Genomic DNA, 17108 nt, shown 5'->3' with positions numbered 1-17108 from the left:
CGGTTCAGGGGGCCAGCATGCGTGTTAGTCCACCTTCACCCCGCAGCATCCACTTCAAAGCCTTCCTAGTCTGACTTTTCAGGCCCACCAGACGCTAGTGGGTGGACGAATGCGCCATCATCTCCACCACTGGCGCAACATCACTTCGGACAAGTGAGTGGGTCCTGCAAATTGTCCGAAGGGGCTACTCCCTCCCCTTCGAGACAGCCCCTCCAGCCATGCACCTCAGTACCACCGCATGTCCGGGGATCACTTGGCACTTCTCCAGCAGGAAGTTGTGGCCCTCTTGGCCAAGGAGCCATCGAGCGCGTTCCGACGACAGAAGTAAGTCGTGGTTTTTAATCACACTACTTTCTGGTTCCAAAGAAAGTCAAGGGCCTGCGTTCTATCTTAGACATTCGGAATGTCAATCGCTTCCTCTGAAAGGAGAAGTTCAAGATGCTCACACTTGCTCAGGTCTTGTCTGCCCTGAACCCGCAAGACTGGATGGTGGCTTTGGACTTAGGATGCCTATTTTCATATTCCCGTCCTGCCTGCCCACAGGCGATTTATGGTAGGACACAAGCACCTTGAGTTCACCGTGCTCCCCTTTGGCCTTACCAGCGTCCCTCGGGTGTTCACGAAAGTGATGGCGGTGGTCACAGCTCATCTGCGCAGATCAGGGGTTTCAGTCTTCCCCTATCTCGATGACTGGCTGTTGAAGGTGGGCTCGCCCCAGGCAGTTGTCTCCCACCTCCAGACTACGGCCAACCTCCTGCATTTCCTGGGGTTCTCCATCAACGTGCCAAAGTCGCACCTGATTCCCTCACTGAAGCTCCTTTTCATCGGGAGCGGGTCTGGACTCGGCACAGTTTCGGGTTTATCCTCCCGAGTAGCTTTTTCTGGACATTCAGGCTAGGATTCTGATCTTTCAGCCTCTGTCCCGGGTTTCAGTCAGGATGACCCTTCGACTACTGGGTCTGATGGCCTCCTGTATTGTGCTGGTGGATCATGCCAGATGGCTTATGCAGGCTCTGCAGTGGGACCTAAAGTTCCAGTGGACACATCATCAGGGCAACCTGTCCGATCACGTCCAGATCTCAGAGGGCACTGCACGACAATTGAAGTAGTGGCTCACGAATCTTGATTGGGTCAATGGCAGATCCTTCTCCATTCCCCAAACCGAAAATACAGAGAGTATTGCAGGTGGTCACCGACAACACCATCGCCATGTGGTACTGCAACAAACAGAGCGGGGTGGGATTGTGGACCCTTTACCAAGAGGCTCTGCGCCTCTGGGCTTGGCTGGAACATCAGGGCATGTCCCTGCTGGTTCAACACCTGGCAGCTTCTTTGAATGCCAGGATGGACAAACTCAGCCGGCGGTGCATGATGGATCACGAATGGCGTCTGAACACGGAGTGGCGCAAGGACTCTTTCAGCAATGGGGAGAGCCTTGGTTAGATCTATTCGCCACCCAAGAGAACGTGCAATGTCATCAGTTCTGCTTGTTGGAATTTCCAAGGCGGCACTTGCTCGGCGACGCTTTTCGTCGCGAGTGGAGTTGCAGTCTGTTGTACGCCTTTCCGCCTATACCACGTCTGCCCAGAGTGCTGAAGAAGATCCGGCGCGACCGGGCCCAAGTCATACTTCTGGCTCCGGACTGGGCTCCAAGAGTATAGTATCCCGAGCTACTCAGTATGAGCATCGATTCCCCGATCTGTCTGCCTCTTCGGGAGGATCTTCTGTCGCAGCAGGAGGGGAAGGTTTTCCACCCGAACCTGTCCAGTTTCCACCTCCTTTTGTGGAGATTGAGCGGCGGCAGTTGACGTCTTTCGACCTGCCTTGCCGAAGTCTGTAATGTTATCTTGGCAGCCAGGCGTCCCTCCACTAAGATGGTATACGCCTGCAGGTGGAATAAGTTTGTGGCATGGTGCACAGCAAAGGCTGTGGATCCCCTTTCTGCCCCTCTTTCAGAGGTTCTTCTTTTTCTTCTCTCTTTGGCCCAGCAGAGGGGTATCTCTCAGCCATTTCTGCCTCTTTAAGGCTTCCAGATCAGCCTTCCCTTTTCAAGTTCCCTGTTCTAAATAGATTCTTGAAAGGCATCACACACATGTTTCCTCCTGTTCCTTTCGTGATACCTCAGTGGGACTTGAATCTAGTTCGTACTTTTCTGATGTGTGCTCCCTTTGAACCACTTCACAATTGCCCTCTTCGTCACCTCACCCTAAAGACTGCTTTCCTGGTTGCCATCACCTCTACCAGAAGAGTAACTGAGCTCCAGTCACTTTCTTGTAAGCCTCCTTTTCTCTCTGTCCATCCGGACAAAGTTGTTCTAAGGACCCGTCCTTCTTTTCCAAAGGTTGTCACTGCCTTTCACATCGGGCAGACCATCGCTTTGCCCACCTTCTTTCTGCCTCCGCATCCCTCAAAAGAGGAAGAGAGGCTCCACCGTCTGGACCCAAAACGTGCGCTCTCTTTCTATCTGGACCGCAGACAACCGTTCCGGGTGGATGACCAGCTCTTTGTTGGCTACGTGGGCGCCAAGAAAGGTCAGGCTGTGCACAAGCGGACCAGCTCTCGGTGGGTCTTTCTGCGCATAAAGGCTTGTTACTCCTTGGCTAAAAAGGAGCCTCTGGTGGGGTTGCGCGCCCACTCTACCACGGCGACGGCAGCCACTACTGCTCTGAGATAGGGAGTTCCCTTGCATGACGTCAGTCAGGCAGCTACGTGGGCCTCGCTGCACATGTTTACCAAGCACTACGGCCTAGACAGCCAAGTCCGGAGAGACTGCTTCTTTGGCCGTTCTGTTCTCCAGGACTTTCTGGTGTGATCTCGGTTCGCAGACCCACCACTGGGGTTGGTATTGCTGGGGTATCTATTCTAAGGTAAGGAATCTATCACTACATGTTTCTTTAATATGCACAAGCTGCTTATCTTCGGCAACGATATATCTGTAAGAAACATTATTAGTGATAGATTCCTTACCGCCCCACCCAACCTCCCCGTTCTGCGAACTGATTTCTAGGGTTAAGGTCATCCCTGTCAGGGTCCTAGTTTCATGGCACCAGTGGTCGATTTCTTGCATGGATCTGCGTTCCTGGCTCGGAAAGTCGTGTACAGAACTGACGTCAGTTTGCGTGGGCGCGTCTAAGTAGCTCCGGCTACGTCATCCCGGCACCAACGACGCACGCGGAGCCGCACGACGACGCCTACCGTCGCGTAGGGGTACTGCTGACGAAAAAACTTTCCGGATCCAGTCTGACGCCTGGGGTAATTCTAAGGTAAGGAATCTATCACTACTAATGTTTCTTACAGATATATCGTTACCGAAGGTAAGTAACTTGTGCTTTAGTTGTCCTACGTTTCACTATTCACGTTAGTACTCTAACCGTGTCTAGTAAGACCTTGATTATCTTGCAGTGGCATCACTGTGTACGAAAATAGAGACCCCATTGCCTCCGCTGCTCTGTGTAACCAGATGATACGGTATTATAATCAATTTAAATTTAAGGCAAAATCAGTCCTCCATATAAAGGTGTTCCTTGAATGAGACATATAATCAATGTTGTGTTGTGAAGCATATCCATTGCAGATGTGTTGAAACCCTTTGCATTAAAACTGATGATTTTCAGCATAATGTTGTAGGCTCCTTGAACTTACTGGTTCCAGGGTGAATTTGTGCGGCATGCTGCATATACTAAAAGGTATCCTTCACCAGCCACTCATCCTCCCAAATCCATCTCCCCTTGTCCAACTTCCCAAACAATAACTATCCAAAGCAAAACCTAGAGAGAAAAAAACTCCCTTTTGGGCATTCAATCTCTCCAATCTCTACATTGCCTCCTTACCATATACATAGGATCTATTATCTGTAAGGCTTCAGATAAGACCTTTGCCACTCACTGCCTCCAAGCCCTGCTAAACTACAACCCAATATGTCTGTTAGGCTCCTTTTTTCATGGATCATAGTCGTCTTCTTGGACTCAAACGTGGACTATCCTGTTCCCTGGCCACATTGGCCCCTCCATCCCTCCAATTATGGTTTCCAGTACATCTTCTGTGTCTGCTGCAGTGCCCTCTGGAAATGGTTTCCTTTCCTGTCTCTTCACCGCCTTTCTCTGTGCCAAAGTGGTCGGCACTGCCGAGTTGTATAATTGCCACCCCCCGCCCCCCAAACTCCTGCCCACAGCAATCTCAATGGACTCCAGGGAGTCTGCAATCCCTCTGACTTCCCTTACAGATTTCACCACTTTTTTTTTTTTTTTTTTGCAATATTAATATCTGATAGTAAGGTGACCCCATGGGACTTTATTGGAGGAGTTTTGTAATTTGCCTAAAGTTTATTTGCCACTTCAGCATGGCAGCTGCCAGGTCTTGTTACAAGGGCAGTGTTTGTCCCTGGAATTATATCTCCTTTTTTTCAGGCAAGTAACAATATTTCCATTTTATTCTCAAAAGTATACTCTGATGACAACACTGGGTGATGAGGGAGGCACATGTATGCCCTACCACACCTACCCTGTCTTAACTCAGTGTGTGCAATCCAGGTTACATGAAGGGTCCGGTGGCCTGCCCTTGATGTGGTGCACAGGGTCCCCCATCTTTTGTTATGGTGAGAAGTTTGAAGTACTGAATAAACTCTGGTCTTTGTCTTTCTCATGTACTTCAGCAATGAACATATCCTTGATTGTGGACTCTACATCAGCGACTGGTCATCTCATGCCCCGGAGGGCAGCGCTGGTTGGAGGTTGATGGTTCGTAACTGCTGAACCAGACCACAAGGGTTGGACTTTCTGCTATTACTGTTAACCATGACAACGCTGGACTTATGTCTCTGCAGAAAACTGTCTGGGCTCTTCACAAGCTCACGACCAGGTTTATGCAGGGGACTTTCCTCTTCCTCTGCTTTTTAATCAGCCCATAGTGGTTCCCCGGTCCACTTTTGTGCTGGTGGTGGTGAATAGTACAAGATGTCCAGTGATTTGAAACATTACCTTCAGACGTTTCAAATTAGTACTTTGCGGGCAGATACAAAGTTTTTTGCAGTGATCCAGCTTTTTGACAAGCTGAGAAGAACAAGTTATGTATCTTTATTAAAACTCCTTTTTAAGGATTCTCTATGTAACCACAGCTTCCAAACTGCATTACCTAATGTGTGAAATGGCCACTTTAGCATATATTTAGTTTATAATCCAGAGGCACCATTCAGTCTCCTGTGTCCAAAGCCAAAGCAAACCGAGCCAGAGTGAGCACTGTGAACATGTCCTTCCTCAGAAAGGCATTTAGCTGTTAGCAGTCCCAACATGTGCCTGAGGCCTCTGTCCTTCTTTGGAAACAGTAAGTAGAGTGACTAGGACCCTTCTTCCTTCTCAGAGTCATACACTCGCTCAGTAGCACCTTTGTACAATAGAAGAATGACTTCTTGCATTAGGATTGTGAAGTGCTCTTCCAGACGTCGCTCTGGTTCAGGAGGAAGACTTGGCAAAGAATAAATGTAAGACCCACCTGTCATACTTGATGGTTTCCTGGTGGGGAGAAAATGCTACATACCACCTCCTGTCTGTCAGATATGGGCCTGTGAGGGCAATCTAAAGTGGCTTGCCCGCTGCTGCATCAGAGGAGGCAGAAATTGGGACGTGCTGCCCCTGTGAACGTTTTGGCATTTGCCACACCTTTTGCCATGAAAGTCTGGGCTGGTTGCTTTAGTACAAGCTGGGAAAGCCATAGAGTAGCCCCTAAATGTCTGTTATTGGTGTTGGAATTGCTTGGCTGGTGATAATAGTCTTGCAAGGAGATTGTGCACAGCTGTCTATAAATCGTTCTGGCCTTTCCAGTCTGGCACCATCAAATGGCATCACCATTGATGATGTTTGCACAGCCCCGGAGAACGCAGTTGATCTCATCCAGGCATGCTTCCTGAGTACAACTCTTGTGCCAGTAGCTCTGCTAAAGCTAGATCTTGCAGGCCGTAGCCCATAATTTAGGGGTGTACCTTCCCCGGAGACAAACTGCATTTATTGATTTGAGGGCTAAACTTGCCTTCTCTTTTCTTAGGCATCCATTCTTTTAAATTATCAGGACGGGTAGTTGGCAAGGAATTTGGATTAACCTTCCTAGGTAATGCCTGAACGATCAAGCTTTCCAGTGTAGGATCTTTGGCTAGGATGTCCCGGTAACCTGGATTCAGACTATGCTGCCTGGTGATATGTCCACTGACCAGAGGGCAAGAGCATGGCTTAGACTAAGTTGCCACCATGGCATTAGAAATGCCTCATAGAAGGGCAGTAGTGGATCAGATGACCCCATCCCTGGTTGAAGAATATTGGTCAGTACAGTTGTCATTGTCTTCATAGCAGACAGTTGTAAGTCTAAAGCTTCCGCTACCCTGTGAACCACCAATGTATGCAAGGCACTTGGTCGTCCAGCTGGCAAGTTTAGCACTGTTTTAGGAGATATCTCTAGCCCAGTGGTATTTTGGCTTTCAGAGTACTAGGCATCATCCGTATAACTAGGTGAAAGTAGGTTGAGCCCTTACTCGTTGTCGTCCTCATCGTTACAAGTCTATGATAGTATTGGTGGGTCGGCAGTGTCCAGGTATCCTAGAAACTAAAGGTGGTGATTGTCTTGCTGAAACTCTGGAAAATGCATTATGGGACATACTTGGCTTGCGTCAGGGATAGATCTGTGCTAAGGGGATCCTAGAACCTGAATCCACAGCACTCTCTTACTGTGTTCCTACCATAGTTCCCTCCCTAGAGTCGACTACAGTCTCACCCCTTTCACCCATTATCTCAAACTGATCCATAATGAAATTGGCAAAGATCTCTGTCCATGTTGATGGGAATCCTCCACTCTGTCCCTACATAAGTCCTTCATCTGCTATATGAAGATGGGGCTGAGGTCAATTTCATTTTCTAGCTATGTCTCCTTTGTGCGTCAAATAAACTGGACTTATTGTACTACTGGCACAAATTGGAAATGGTCAATGCCACAACTGTATACAGGCTCCTCATCGATTGTCTTCAGTTCTCAGAATTCCTTTCAGATGGTCACAGGGCATGCAAGGGTTACTGGCCTTACCGTGGGGGTGGCAGCCTTTTACTCCTGATGTACCGTCCTTAATATGGATCCCTTGTAACTGGACCAAGTATCCCTTTTGTACTAGACTCTCAGAGTTGCGTGGTCCAAGCAATCCAAGGCTTTCCCGGGGATAGGGGGAGGTGTGGATATAGATTAGTGAACACAGGCTCACAACTCAAAATGGGTGCTGGAGCTGCAACAAATCCTTACCCATGCCAAATACTCACTTTTATAACAAAACAGAAGTATTTTATTTCTACCGCATATCTCACATTGGAAGAATAAAGCATTCAAACTGATGTCGGGCTCTAGTGTCTCTACGATTCCCTGTCCCACTAAATCCTCACATTAGCGACCATTGTTATTTATCATTCACTATTGATAACATCCAGAGTATGCCTCGCTATTAATCAGTCTCACGAGTCGACGACGACTAGGATTTAAAGTCAATAGGTTTCCAGACCACACACGTTCGATTTAGCCGCAAGTTCCCCTGGTGCCATCAGACCCAAAACAAGTGTTACTCGTACCAGCTGGAGGGAGTGTGATTCACCTGCGGGCGATCTTATTTGCACCAGCCCAAGTCAGGTGAGTTGGCTGTATGCAGATTGTGTGGCTGCACTCTGCAAGCACAGGATCTCTCCCCCGCGGTCGCTCTTCGTGCCATACGGAATTGCTGCACTGCTACAATGCAAGGCTTCAACCCTTACAACACTGCAGTTTTTTCAGCGGCTGTATTCATGGTGACCTTTCCTGGTATTCGGAGGTCGCTGACTCAGTCGTGAACACGGGTAATAACTAGATTGGTTCAGCAGCCAATTAATCACACCTTACAGAGGGAGATATTCAACCGGAGGATCTTGCTCCTTCCAATGCTTTCCTCTTCCTCAAAGAGTACACTGATCTTGGAAAGCATGTAGGTGCTGGAACTCCAGGTACCTGGGCAGGTTGTCTTGAATTCCCTGGGTAATGTCCGCTTACCCAGCAAGGAGGCTAGCCAACCTTGGCCCCCAGTCCAGGTCACAGGCAGATGTCTTGAAGTGCTTCCCCATCTGGCTGCTTGGCAGCTGACAGCCTCACTCTAGTGGCTCAAGTTAAAAAGGACTCGTTCACTCCTACTGATCACTACACAATATTTTGCTACCACTGACCTTGTGCTGTTTAACTTCTAGTGAAAGTAGTAGCCTTCTAGCACCATTAGAGTAGCGGTTTGGGCGCCACTCCTGGTCCAACAAGAGCGCAATGCGTGAGACCGGTCTGTCATGGTGCACATGCATGATCCGTGTTTGCCTAGGTAAAAAAAAAACAGCATTAGGAATCTAGACATCAGTACAGTTGGGTGCGCAGGGCAGGGGTGCATGTCCATTACTATGCAGGGGACTTTCCCATGCCTACAGAAGCAAATCCACCTTTTCTGCATCATCACAATAGATTTTCTCCTTTTTCAAGACCATATGTTTGCTGTTTTATAACCTTGAATAGTTTACCCCTGCTAGCAAGGAGTAAAGGGCCTGTTCCTTACCCTTTAAACATAGCTAATGTAAATTATCCCTGATATTTCTCTGGCCAATAAGTTCCTAGTGTATATAGTAAAAATGTACCCAAGGTCTAGAAATGAAATGCCACCTTTCGATGCAGCACCTATGATACCATCCACATAGATGGCCTGTAAAACATGGCTTCAGGTGTAGCGTGTAGTGTGTATCGTGACTGCAGCAGCCTAAAGACCTCTGTCAAATCTGTCAAACGAACCCTTTTTGCCTGGTAGGAAACCCTGCTTTAAATAATAAGTCACCCGTTAAGTGCACCTTGTTATCCACAAGGTAGGGTGTCTGATATTTAACAGTGGAACAGGTAAAATTAAAGTTGTCACGTTCATCCAATCAATATACCACAAAAGCTATTTTTACTGGCAGGACTCAAAATAGATACTATAAAATAAAAGTGCTGATTAGAAACTTTATTCTACAACTGTTGACAGGAAACTACTAAAATAGTTATTCTAAGGTTAGTCTCCACATTTATTAAAAGTGCAATTCATAGGAGAATGTATCTTTGTTATACATATTTAGAAAAAATAACTTTTAGAAAGTTCTCTTCCCTACCTGAAGCTCCTAGAGGCTATTATGCAGTAGTCTACCAGCAGCTGCACGGAAATCGAGTTGTGAAAACCGCTGCCAGAGCTGGACAGTGGCTTAGGCCTGGTGACTGGATGGACTGTTTGTAGGTCATTGAGACCCTGTCAGCCCATGCAGGACAGTTGGGGTAGACCCAGAAACTTCATGAACTTGAAAGGTACAAAGGTGAAGCTTGCCCCATTCATAGTTCATGTAAGGAGAGATTCGAAGAAGGGAAAGCTTTATCCTTAAGGCCCAGACTAGCCAGACTGGGTTTGAACTCAGTAGGAGGGTTGCTACCCCCAGACGTGGTTTGGATTGGACAGATGGGAATGATGGGACTGAACATTTCACTGGCCACCCTAATAGGTGGGCACATGAGCGCTACACAATGGAGGGAGTCTTCCCCGTCTTGACTTTTATTAGTGAGATGCACTGTGGTAGTGTTCACAGTAAGGCAAGCTGAATGTGCAACAAAAGTGGGTACGGTTGGCCCTGGCAACGTTTTCCCCATTGCTTTGAAAGTATCTATGAGTCACCCCCACCCACTGGCTAGTCCAAACTACAAATGTGGCACCTCAACGATCCCTCCTCAAAACAATTTCTTAGCCTACAGAGGATCAGAAGAGGACTGGACCCGGATTGCTGTAAGATTCATGCTGCTCCCTCTTGTACCCATGACAAAAGTGGATTCCAAGGGTCGGTTGGCTTGCTTTCTGTGTTGCTACAGGGCACAACAAGCTGGAAGTGTTCTTTTTCCTGAGTAACCAGTACCAGCTGGCATTTGCTGGTGGCCTCTACTGACCTCTGAGTGCTGTCCCTTAAGAACTGGGTGCTTTAGAAAAGACCTATAGTTGCTGCTCCAGAAACCCTGAAAAGTAGGGACTCTACAAATGGGCCCGATCTTGAGTCACCTTCCTCTCATACAGCTTCAGACTTACCCTGCTAGAGGACTTTGAACGCCATAAAAATGATGAACCCGCTTGATATCTGACCTGCACTCCACTTTGTTTTGCCTTAAATTGCGCTTAGGTCCCAGACTAGTGCTTCCATGGCTCTCTTTGACACTCTATAATTAAAATGTTTTTCATTCTCTCTGTTTACTTATTGTATGTTTCACTTTAAATGGCAATTAAATGTGTACATAACACATACTAATACAATTATGTCTCTTAAATAAAAGCCCTGTTTTCATAGTTTGATTATATAGAGATAGTCAAGATCCACCTGTCTGTTAAGATAATTGTAAACTCTTTTAATCATTCCTTGACTGATACTTGTATGTTTGCTATTTAAGATGCCGGGGTTAATATAGCAATGACACAACATCACAGATGTTCTAACTGCACTCTTTTTTTGCCTACCCACCTTTCAAAGAATACTTGTGAAGTATTGATGGACAGCATCATGGAAGGAATCAAAAGAAATGTTCCTCCTAAGGGCCTTAATCCAAAACCTCCTTTGAGTCTGAATCTGCCTACCTCAGCTCTAATTCCAGAAGTGCACATTGGTTTGGTAATTGATGGAAAGACATTGGAATTTGCACTGCATGAGAGTCTACAAAGTAAATTCCTGCAGCTCACCAAGCATTGCCGAGCTGTCATCGTTTGTAGAGCAACACCACTGCAGAAAAGTGAAGTGGTCAGATTGGTGCAAAACAAGTTAAAGGTCTTGACTTTAGCCATAGGTAAGTCTTGCTGTATCTGCCAAGTATTTGATGGTCTTATACATAACACCAATAATACTACTTCACAAAAAATGTACCATGAATTTTGGGAATTGAGAGGCATATTGTCAAATAATGTTTTACGTACATTTTGTTAAATGTTGTATTGTTCCTCTCGTGTGTTGCAGGAGGAAAGTTGTAAAGTATAATGTTAATTAAGAAAAACTTAAGATAAAGAAAATGAACAATACCCTTTGGTTGCACAGTTCATACTCGTACAGTCGTTCGCAAAGGTTCCACTGCTTTACACAGTGCAATATTTCAATATATCTCCTGTTGAACACACAGTATATTATTTCCATGCATCTGGGTTTCCTTTTATAAAGTACATACAAATACCTTCTGAGGGTCACTTAGGACTATGGAAAGAAATCCTTAATTGTAATTAACCTTAAGTGAACTCTGTCAATTCACAATCCCTACTGTTCAAAGTACCATTTTGTATGCGGATGGTGGAATAATAAGTAAATAGATACTTTACTGAGATGGAGAGAGAGCATTACAAGTTTTTTTTTTTAAAGTGCTATCATACAACCTCCAAAGAAGTTCTCTTAATGCTAATGCTAAAACAGTAAATCACCCCCAGAGAAAGTGAGCAACCAACAGCACCTACTGCTCAAAAAGTAAATTTTGGAGCCAATGCCATAAGGATAAATGAATAGATAGTTTTTGTGCTGGTAGAGAGCATTTCAGGCTTCCAATGCCTAAAACAAAGATTTTCTGCCCAGGCTGTAAAGCGTAAACTTGTGTAATGGAAATTAGAATTGCAGCAGACATTCCAAAGAAGAATGCTGCAGGGTGGTTCTCCATGTTGAACAAAGCCAGTTCTGATGATAAATCCTTTGCAGAGAGCAGACAGCTTTGATCTTTTTCTGTTGCTTGGCCAACACAGAATGAGTTTTCTCATTCCAAAGTTCAGCCTGACTGCCACACTCTGTATTGACCATAACCAAGAAATGAATTTCACTGGAATGATGAGCTAGTTGAGACTGCAACTGTGTAATCGAGAACGGACAAAAGCACGATTTACTGTGAGAAATTTAAGACGAGAACAATAAAGGTTTAAAATGTAAGATGATGTAAATGGGCTTTGGTTATTGGAGCAGTTTGGGAAGCAAGAGAGAACTGCGTCCACCAATAAACACCTGTGTTTTATCTCGGATTTAGATTTAAGAGGAAAGAAGCAGAGAAGATGGAGTACCAAGAAAAAAAAATCTGAAGGATTTATGTATATCTATCTGCAAACCCTTCAGATTTTTAGGTCTCGTCTGGCGTTGCAGCGCAAAGCGCTGCTCGCTGGGCGAGAGATTTTGTAGGAGGGGGACTTGAAGCCCCGCCCCTCATTTTCATTGCCTGGTGTCACCGTTTGGCCTGCCATTGGAAATTAGATTATTTTGTTGACGCCCTTTCGCCTCCTATCCGGATTCGGTCGCCTGCTTTGCTGCCTTTGCAAAGCACTTTCTTATCTTTATGGGGCCATGTGTTTCTTATTAGCATGGAGGAGCATACTGCCCCCGACCTCTCAAAGGAAAAAAAATCTTGGTTTTCTCAAGATTTTTTTCCTTTGAGAAGTCAGGGCAGTGGGTGCCTCCATGCTAATTAGAAACACATGGCCCCATAAAGCTAAGAGATCGATGCTTGTTTTACAGAGAGGATTCCATCCTCTCAGGCCGAATGAGACGAAGAGGCATCACCTTGTGTCCCAGCACTGCAGCTGCTTGTATTTGCAAACACAATGGATTGGTGTGAAATCTGGCCTTGGGGTCTCTTTAATCCCCTTTCCCACTGGCAGCATCCTTTTAATTAATGAGGCTGTGAATCTCTCCTCTGAGAAGAAATCCACGCCATTAACCCTTTCTATCGCCTATTCAACTTCAAATGTGCTTGTGTGCTTTGTAGCTGGATAAAGAACGCCAGCAGAAAACAAACACGCATTCATTTAATAGCAAGTCAGACTGCTCCAAAAAATACACCCAGCTCATCAAGTTGTTACTCTTTGAACGCAGTTTAAGAATGTCCTAGCAAGTTCCACGCGTCGGTTTTAAAATAGTGCTTCTTACAGCCGTTTCTGCACTCTATCACACAATAATATGTGGAAAGTATACATGTGATTCACAAAAAAAGTAAAACGGGCCAAAAAGGGTTCTTTTCAAATGACTGCGTGGCTATTTTAACTTGCTTTTATCAAAAAGACAAGTTCTATTTTAACAAAGGGATATTATATATCACAACCGCATCATTCCTTCCTGAGACGTCATTGTAAACCACATCTGCTAATTATACCCCACCCCTCACCCTTTTTAACATGGGCCTACCATAGAGGTGGATATAGCATATAGGCACGAAGGAGAGAGTTGTATCGTTTTCGTCATGATAAGTCTTGCGCCTCAAGACGAGCAGTGCAAGTTAAGAGAGGTGATGCGGACTTGTTAACAGAGAGCGCATGCTTTTTCTAAAATATTTCCCTTTAAAGGTTTGGGGTGCATGCTGCTCACTAGCCCATTAGTTCAGTTTCTGGTTACTTCCTGGTTGTGTACCATCAGATTCAGTGCCCCAGGGGCACTATGGCGCGGCAGCGCTCCTCCACCCACACACTCAATCTGGAAATGGAGAGATATGGAAGTGTTCAATCCTTTATTGACCCCAATCCTGCCTTTGATATGAGAGACAAGGACAACTCAGACACCTGCTTTTTGTGCATATCTGTGTGTACGCCATGGTATACAGTATTCTGCGTCTCATTGTTTATCTGGGCGTGTCCAACTATTTCTCGGCTTTTTATAGTCTGTATTTTTTTATCTGTTTTTGTGCGTGTTCTACCTTTGTGTATTTTTAGATGATTCTTTGTAAACAATGGCTGCATGTGTGTGCTTATGTACAACTGACTTTGCACACATTATGGCTGTTAATGTTTTTCTGTGTTGCTCTGGTGTCCTGTTACTTCATACGTGTGTCAAAGTACATGATCTAATACTAATTGTGTATTGCTGTGTGTTTGTACCTTTTTTTTTGTGCGTCTGTATTTTGGGAAAGAATTGCTTTAAACTACATTAATTTAATTGAAGAACAAAAACAGATACAAATGCATTCACTATTTTACCATTTTGAAACAAATTTAACAAAAGGATTCATGAAAACTTGTGGAGTGAGGTAACGGACACCTCCAAATGTAGAGGGAGGAGGGTGCGGTGGGTCAAAGATCAAATAGGGAACCTTTGGCAGGCAGTTGAAAGTACAAAACTGTGGACAGCGTCTCCATGAGGGTGTGAAGTGAAGTGACTTATATAGCCCAAGTACTGCGTGTGGGTGGGGAAGGATTGGGAAGCCATATCTGCTATGAGTGTCATTGTGTTTTTCCTATGTGTGTTGTCTGTGATTCCTTCTTCATATGTTTGTAGTTACTATGTCTGTGTGCTACATGCCATTGTGTTTCTTTTTGTGTGTGTGCTCTGTGCCTGATGCCTGCTTTGCTTTATGTGTGTGTTTGCTGTAACTGTGTGTCTGTGTGCTTGTGCATGTGTATGTACGCTATATGTGACCTGTTTTATTCTATGCATGTGTTGTGTGTGTTTATGATTCTTGATTTCTTTGTGTGTGGGGGGAGGACTTGCTTAAAAAAAATCTTTTTATTGCAAGAAGAGGCAATAAAGCAAAAACAGTGAATAGCAACCTTAGTAGCATCACAGCCCAGCAAAGTATCTATAGTTGTACAGTAAATCATGAGGTTCTTCCCATCCCTCCACGCCATCCCATCGGCTAAACATCACAGCCCAGCATTTTTGGGCAGCCTCTGACAAAGGTGTGGGACATTCTTGTCCGGCAGTGGTTCAGGGCTGTGGTGGATAGCTGCAACTGTTAGGAATGAATTCAGTGAATGTATTCTGTGCTCACTGGGATGCAGCCATTTTGCTAAACTGTATGTCCTGTCCTGCTCTTCATGCGAACCATAAACGCTCATATGAGGGGTCACTGGCTTTTCTAGTGCCAGTATGACCCCTCCATCTGGTCGCTGAGATAATTAAATGGTCTTCTGTTTACTGTTCCTCCACGTCTGTTCTTTCCTCCCCTTTTCTGCATTATCCTTATGGGACATCACTTGCGTAAGACTCTGGGTGATTTGCCAATTCCTATGCCCACCACGACAGGCATTGATTCAGTTAAAGCCATTTGCTTTGCTAATTGTATTGTATAGTAAAGCAAATGGCTTTAACTTAATGAAAGGCGAGACCTATTGCATTTTTAATGCTTGTTTTATATTACCTACTGGCAGCTGCCTGTAGGTAGTTCTAGTTAGAACCAAAGTTTTCATAGAAAAAGCGTTTTTTGTTATTCCACTAACTTTGGTGCTGCTTGACGAATCTTCACAAAATGTAAAAACTTTCCATTTTTGGTTCAGCTGCTGTTGAAAGTTTTGGGGTTATCCGTCAAGCTAAGTTTTGACCATGTTAGGTCTACGGGAATTTTCATTTTTTAACACGATTACAGCCGGAACCGCTAAATGGAATTATACAAAATTTGGCAGAAAGCTAGATACTGGTCTAAAAAGCGTGCATTTTGTTATTTGGTGTAAATCCGTTCAGTGGTTTCAAAGATATTTCTGTTTAAATAATATAAATATCTTGGGACGCGAGTCCTTGCAGTGGGCTTGTGAATCCTTCTAAAATTTGATTCGCTGCCAACACTTCAACCAGGAAGTTTTGGCTGCCATTTTTAAACTCTGCTTGAAGACGAGTCTTACATGCTAAAAAGGGAGCATGGTAGGAATACCCTTACCCCCCTTGCCCCCAGATATAATGGGTGGGGGTGTCCTACAATGACCCCGGTGGAGGGAGGGGTGGGGGAGAGAGGGGTTAAAGGCATTTTATAAAATTTTGCAGCAAATTCATGGTGAATACGCGGAAAAATCAAAAAAGTGTATTAAAAAGACACACACACTTCTGTTCATCTTTTATAAGAAGTGCCCGAGTGGGCCAAGAGGGGCATGTTACAATTCAATTAAGGAGGGGGCTCTTGGAGTCCCCCTCCTAGGCTTTAGAAATGCTTGGGGACCGCCACCTCCCTCAGACACTTAAGTAAACAAATGCAGGGGGCCTGCCGAGCCCTCCAAAGCCCGGGAACCACCACCTCCCCTGGGCACTGAACAATAGAAATGTGGGAGGGCCCATTAGGACCCCCGCACATCCCTGTGGCACTTAAGTAAACAAATGCGGGTGAACACCGCCCCAGGGACGCCACCTCCCTGGGGCACTTACCAGTAGAAATGAGGCGAAGCCTGCTAGACCCCCCCCAAAACCGCCCCCTGCACCCCAGGGACCACCACCTCCCTGGGACAATCAGTAACAGAAATGCAGGGGCGCTAGGCCGCTTCAGGGACCGCCACCTCCCTGGGGCAATCAGTCATAGAAATGTGGGGGCCCTGCTAGGCCCTCCCCCGTAGCCCCGGGGACCACCACCTCCCCGTGGTTTAAATAACATATATGCAGGGGGTCCCCAGGACAAATTAGAACAAAGGAGCTGGCTCCTGCAATGTCCCAGGGTTCCCGCAATGTCCCAGGGTTCCCGCCCCCGGGACATTACAGTTTGCTGTTGTCCTAAAATGGTCTTTCTTAATCGAAGCGGAGCATGTCCAAAAGCAATACCGGCTCCTGCAGGACGCTGGGAGCCGGAGGCTCCCTCCGCTGTCCCCATCAAAGTGTCTGGGTGCCCTGGATGGGCAGAGTGGGCTAAAGAACGGTGATGGATCAAACCCAGATCTTTTGACTGGGTGTGAGTGTTTGATTGGTTCAGATGCTCCGTCCATCACCACCCCCTTTTGTACCGCTTTGGCCGCCATAAGTGTGGCAGGGTATGCTCAGACGTGAGTCCCTTGCTCACTTTGCCACTGGATTCAGGCAAGCCGGGCTGAAGACAGCTGGAATGCCAGAAACCGGTCCTCGGAAGCTTGTTTCCGGTCCAGGGAAGGCATGGCTTGGCAGTTCGGGCTGGACTGTTCCCATGAGGCACAGGGTCAGACTGATTTGCATATAGCCATGTCTGAACTGGGGTGGCAGAGTGGGCTAAAGAACGGTGATGGATCAAACCCAGATCTTTTGACTGGGTGTGAGTGTTTGATTGGTTCAGATGCTCCGTCAATCACCACCCCCTTTTGTACTGGATGGAAACAGGGCACCCAAACTAGAGGCCGGAATCGGCTGGGGAGGAGG

At 46.0% G+C, this 17108-nt stretch overlaps 1 protein-coding gene across 1 annotated transcript in view; it reads left to right on the top strand.

The window, feature by feature from the left end:
- The window catches only part of ATP10D (ATPase phospholipid transporting 10D (putative)), a 745681-nt gene that overhangs the window by 548871 nt on the left and 179702 nt on the right, over positions 1 to 17108 (top strand). Inside the window, exon 16 of the mRNA XM_078678229.1 lies at positions 10557 to 10866. Coding sequence (XP_078534355.1) covers positions 10557 to 10866 — 310 coding nt within the window. The remainder of the gene's footprint in view (positions 1 to 10556; positions 10867 to 17108) is intronic.

The sequence above is a fragment of the Lissotriton helveticus genome, chromosome 2_2, assembly GCF_964261635.1.
Source record: "Lissotriton helveticus chromosome 2_2, aLisHel1.1, whole genome shotgun sequence".
Lineage (NCBI taxonomy): Eukaryota > Metazoa > Chordata > Amphibia > Caudata > Salamandridae > Lissotriton > Lissotriton helveticus.
Note: the sequence above shows the minus strand (reverse complement) of the source record. Positions and strands in the feature narration are given on the sequence as shown.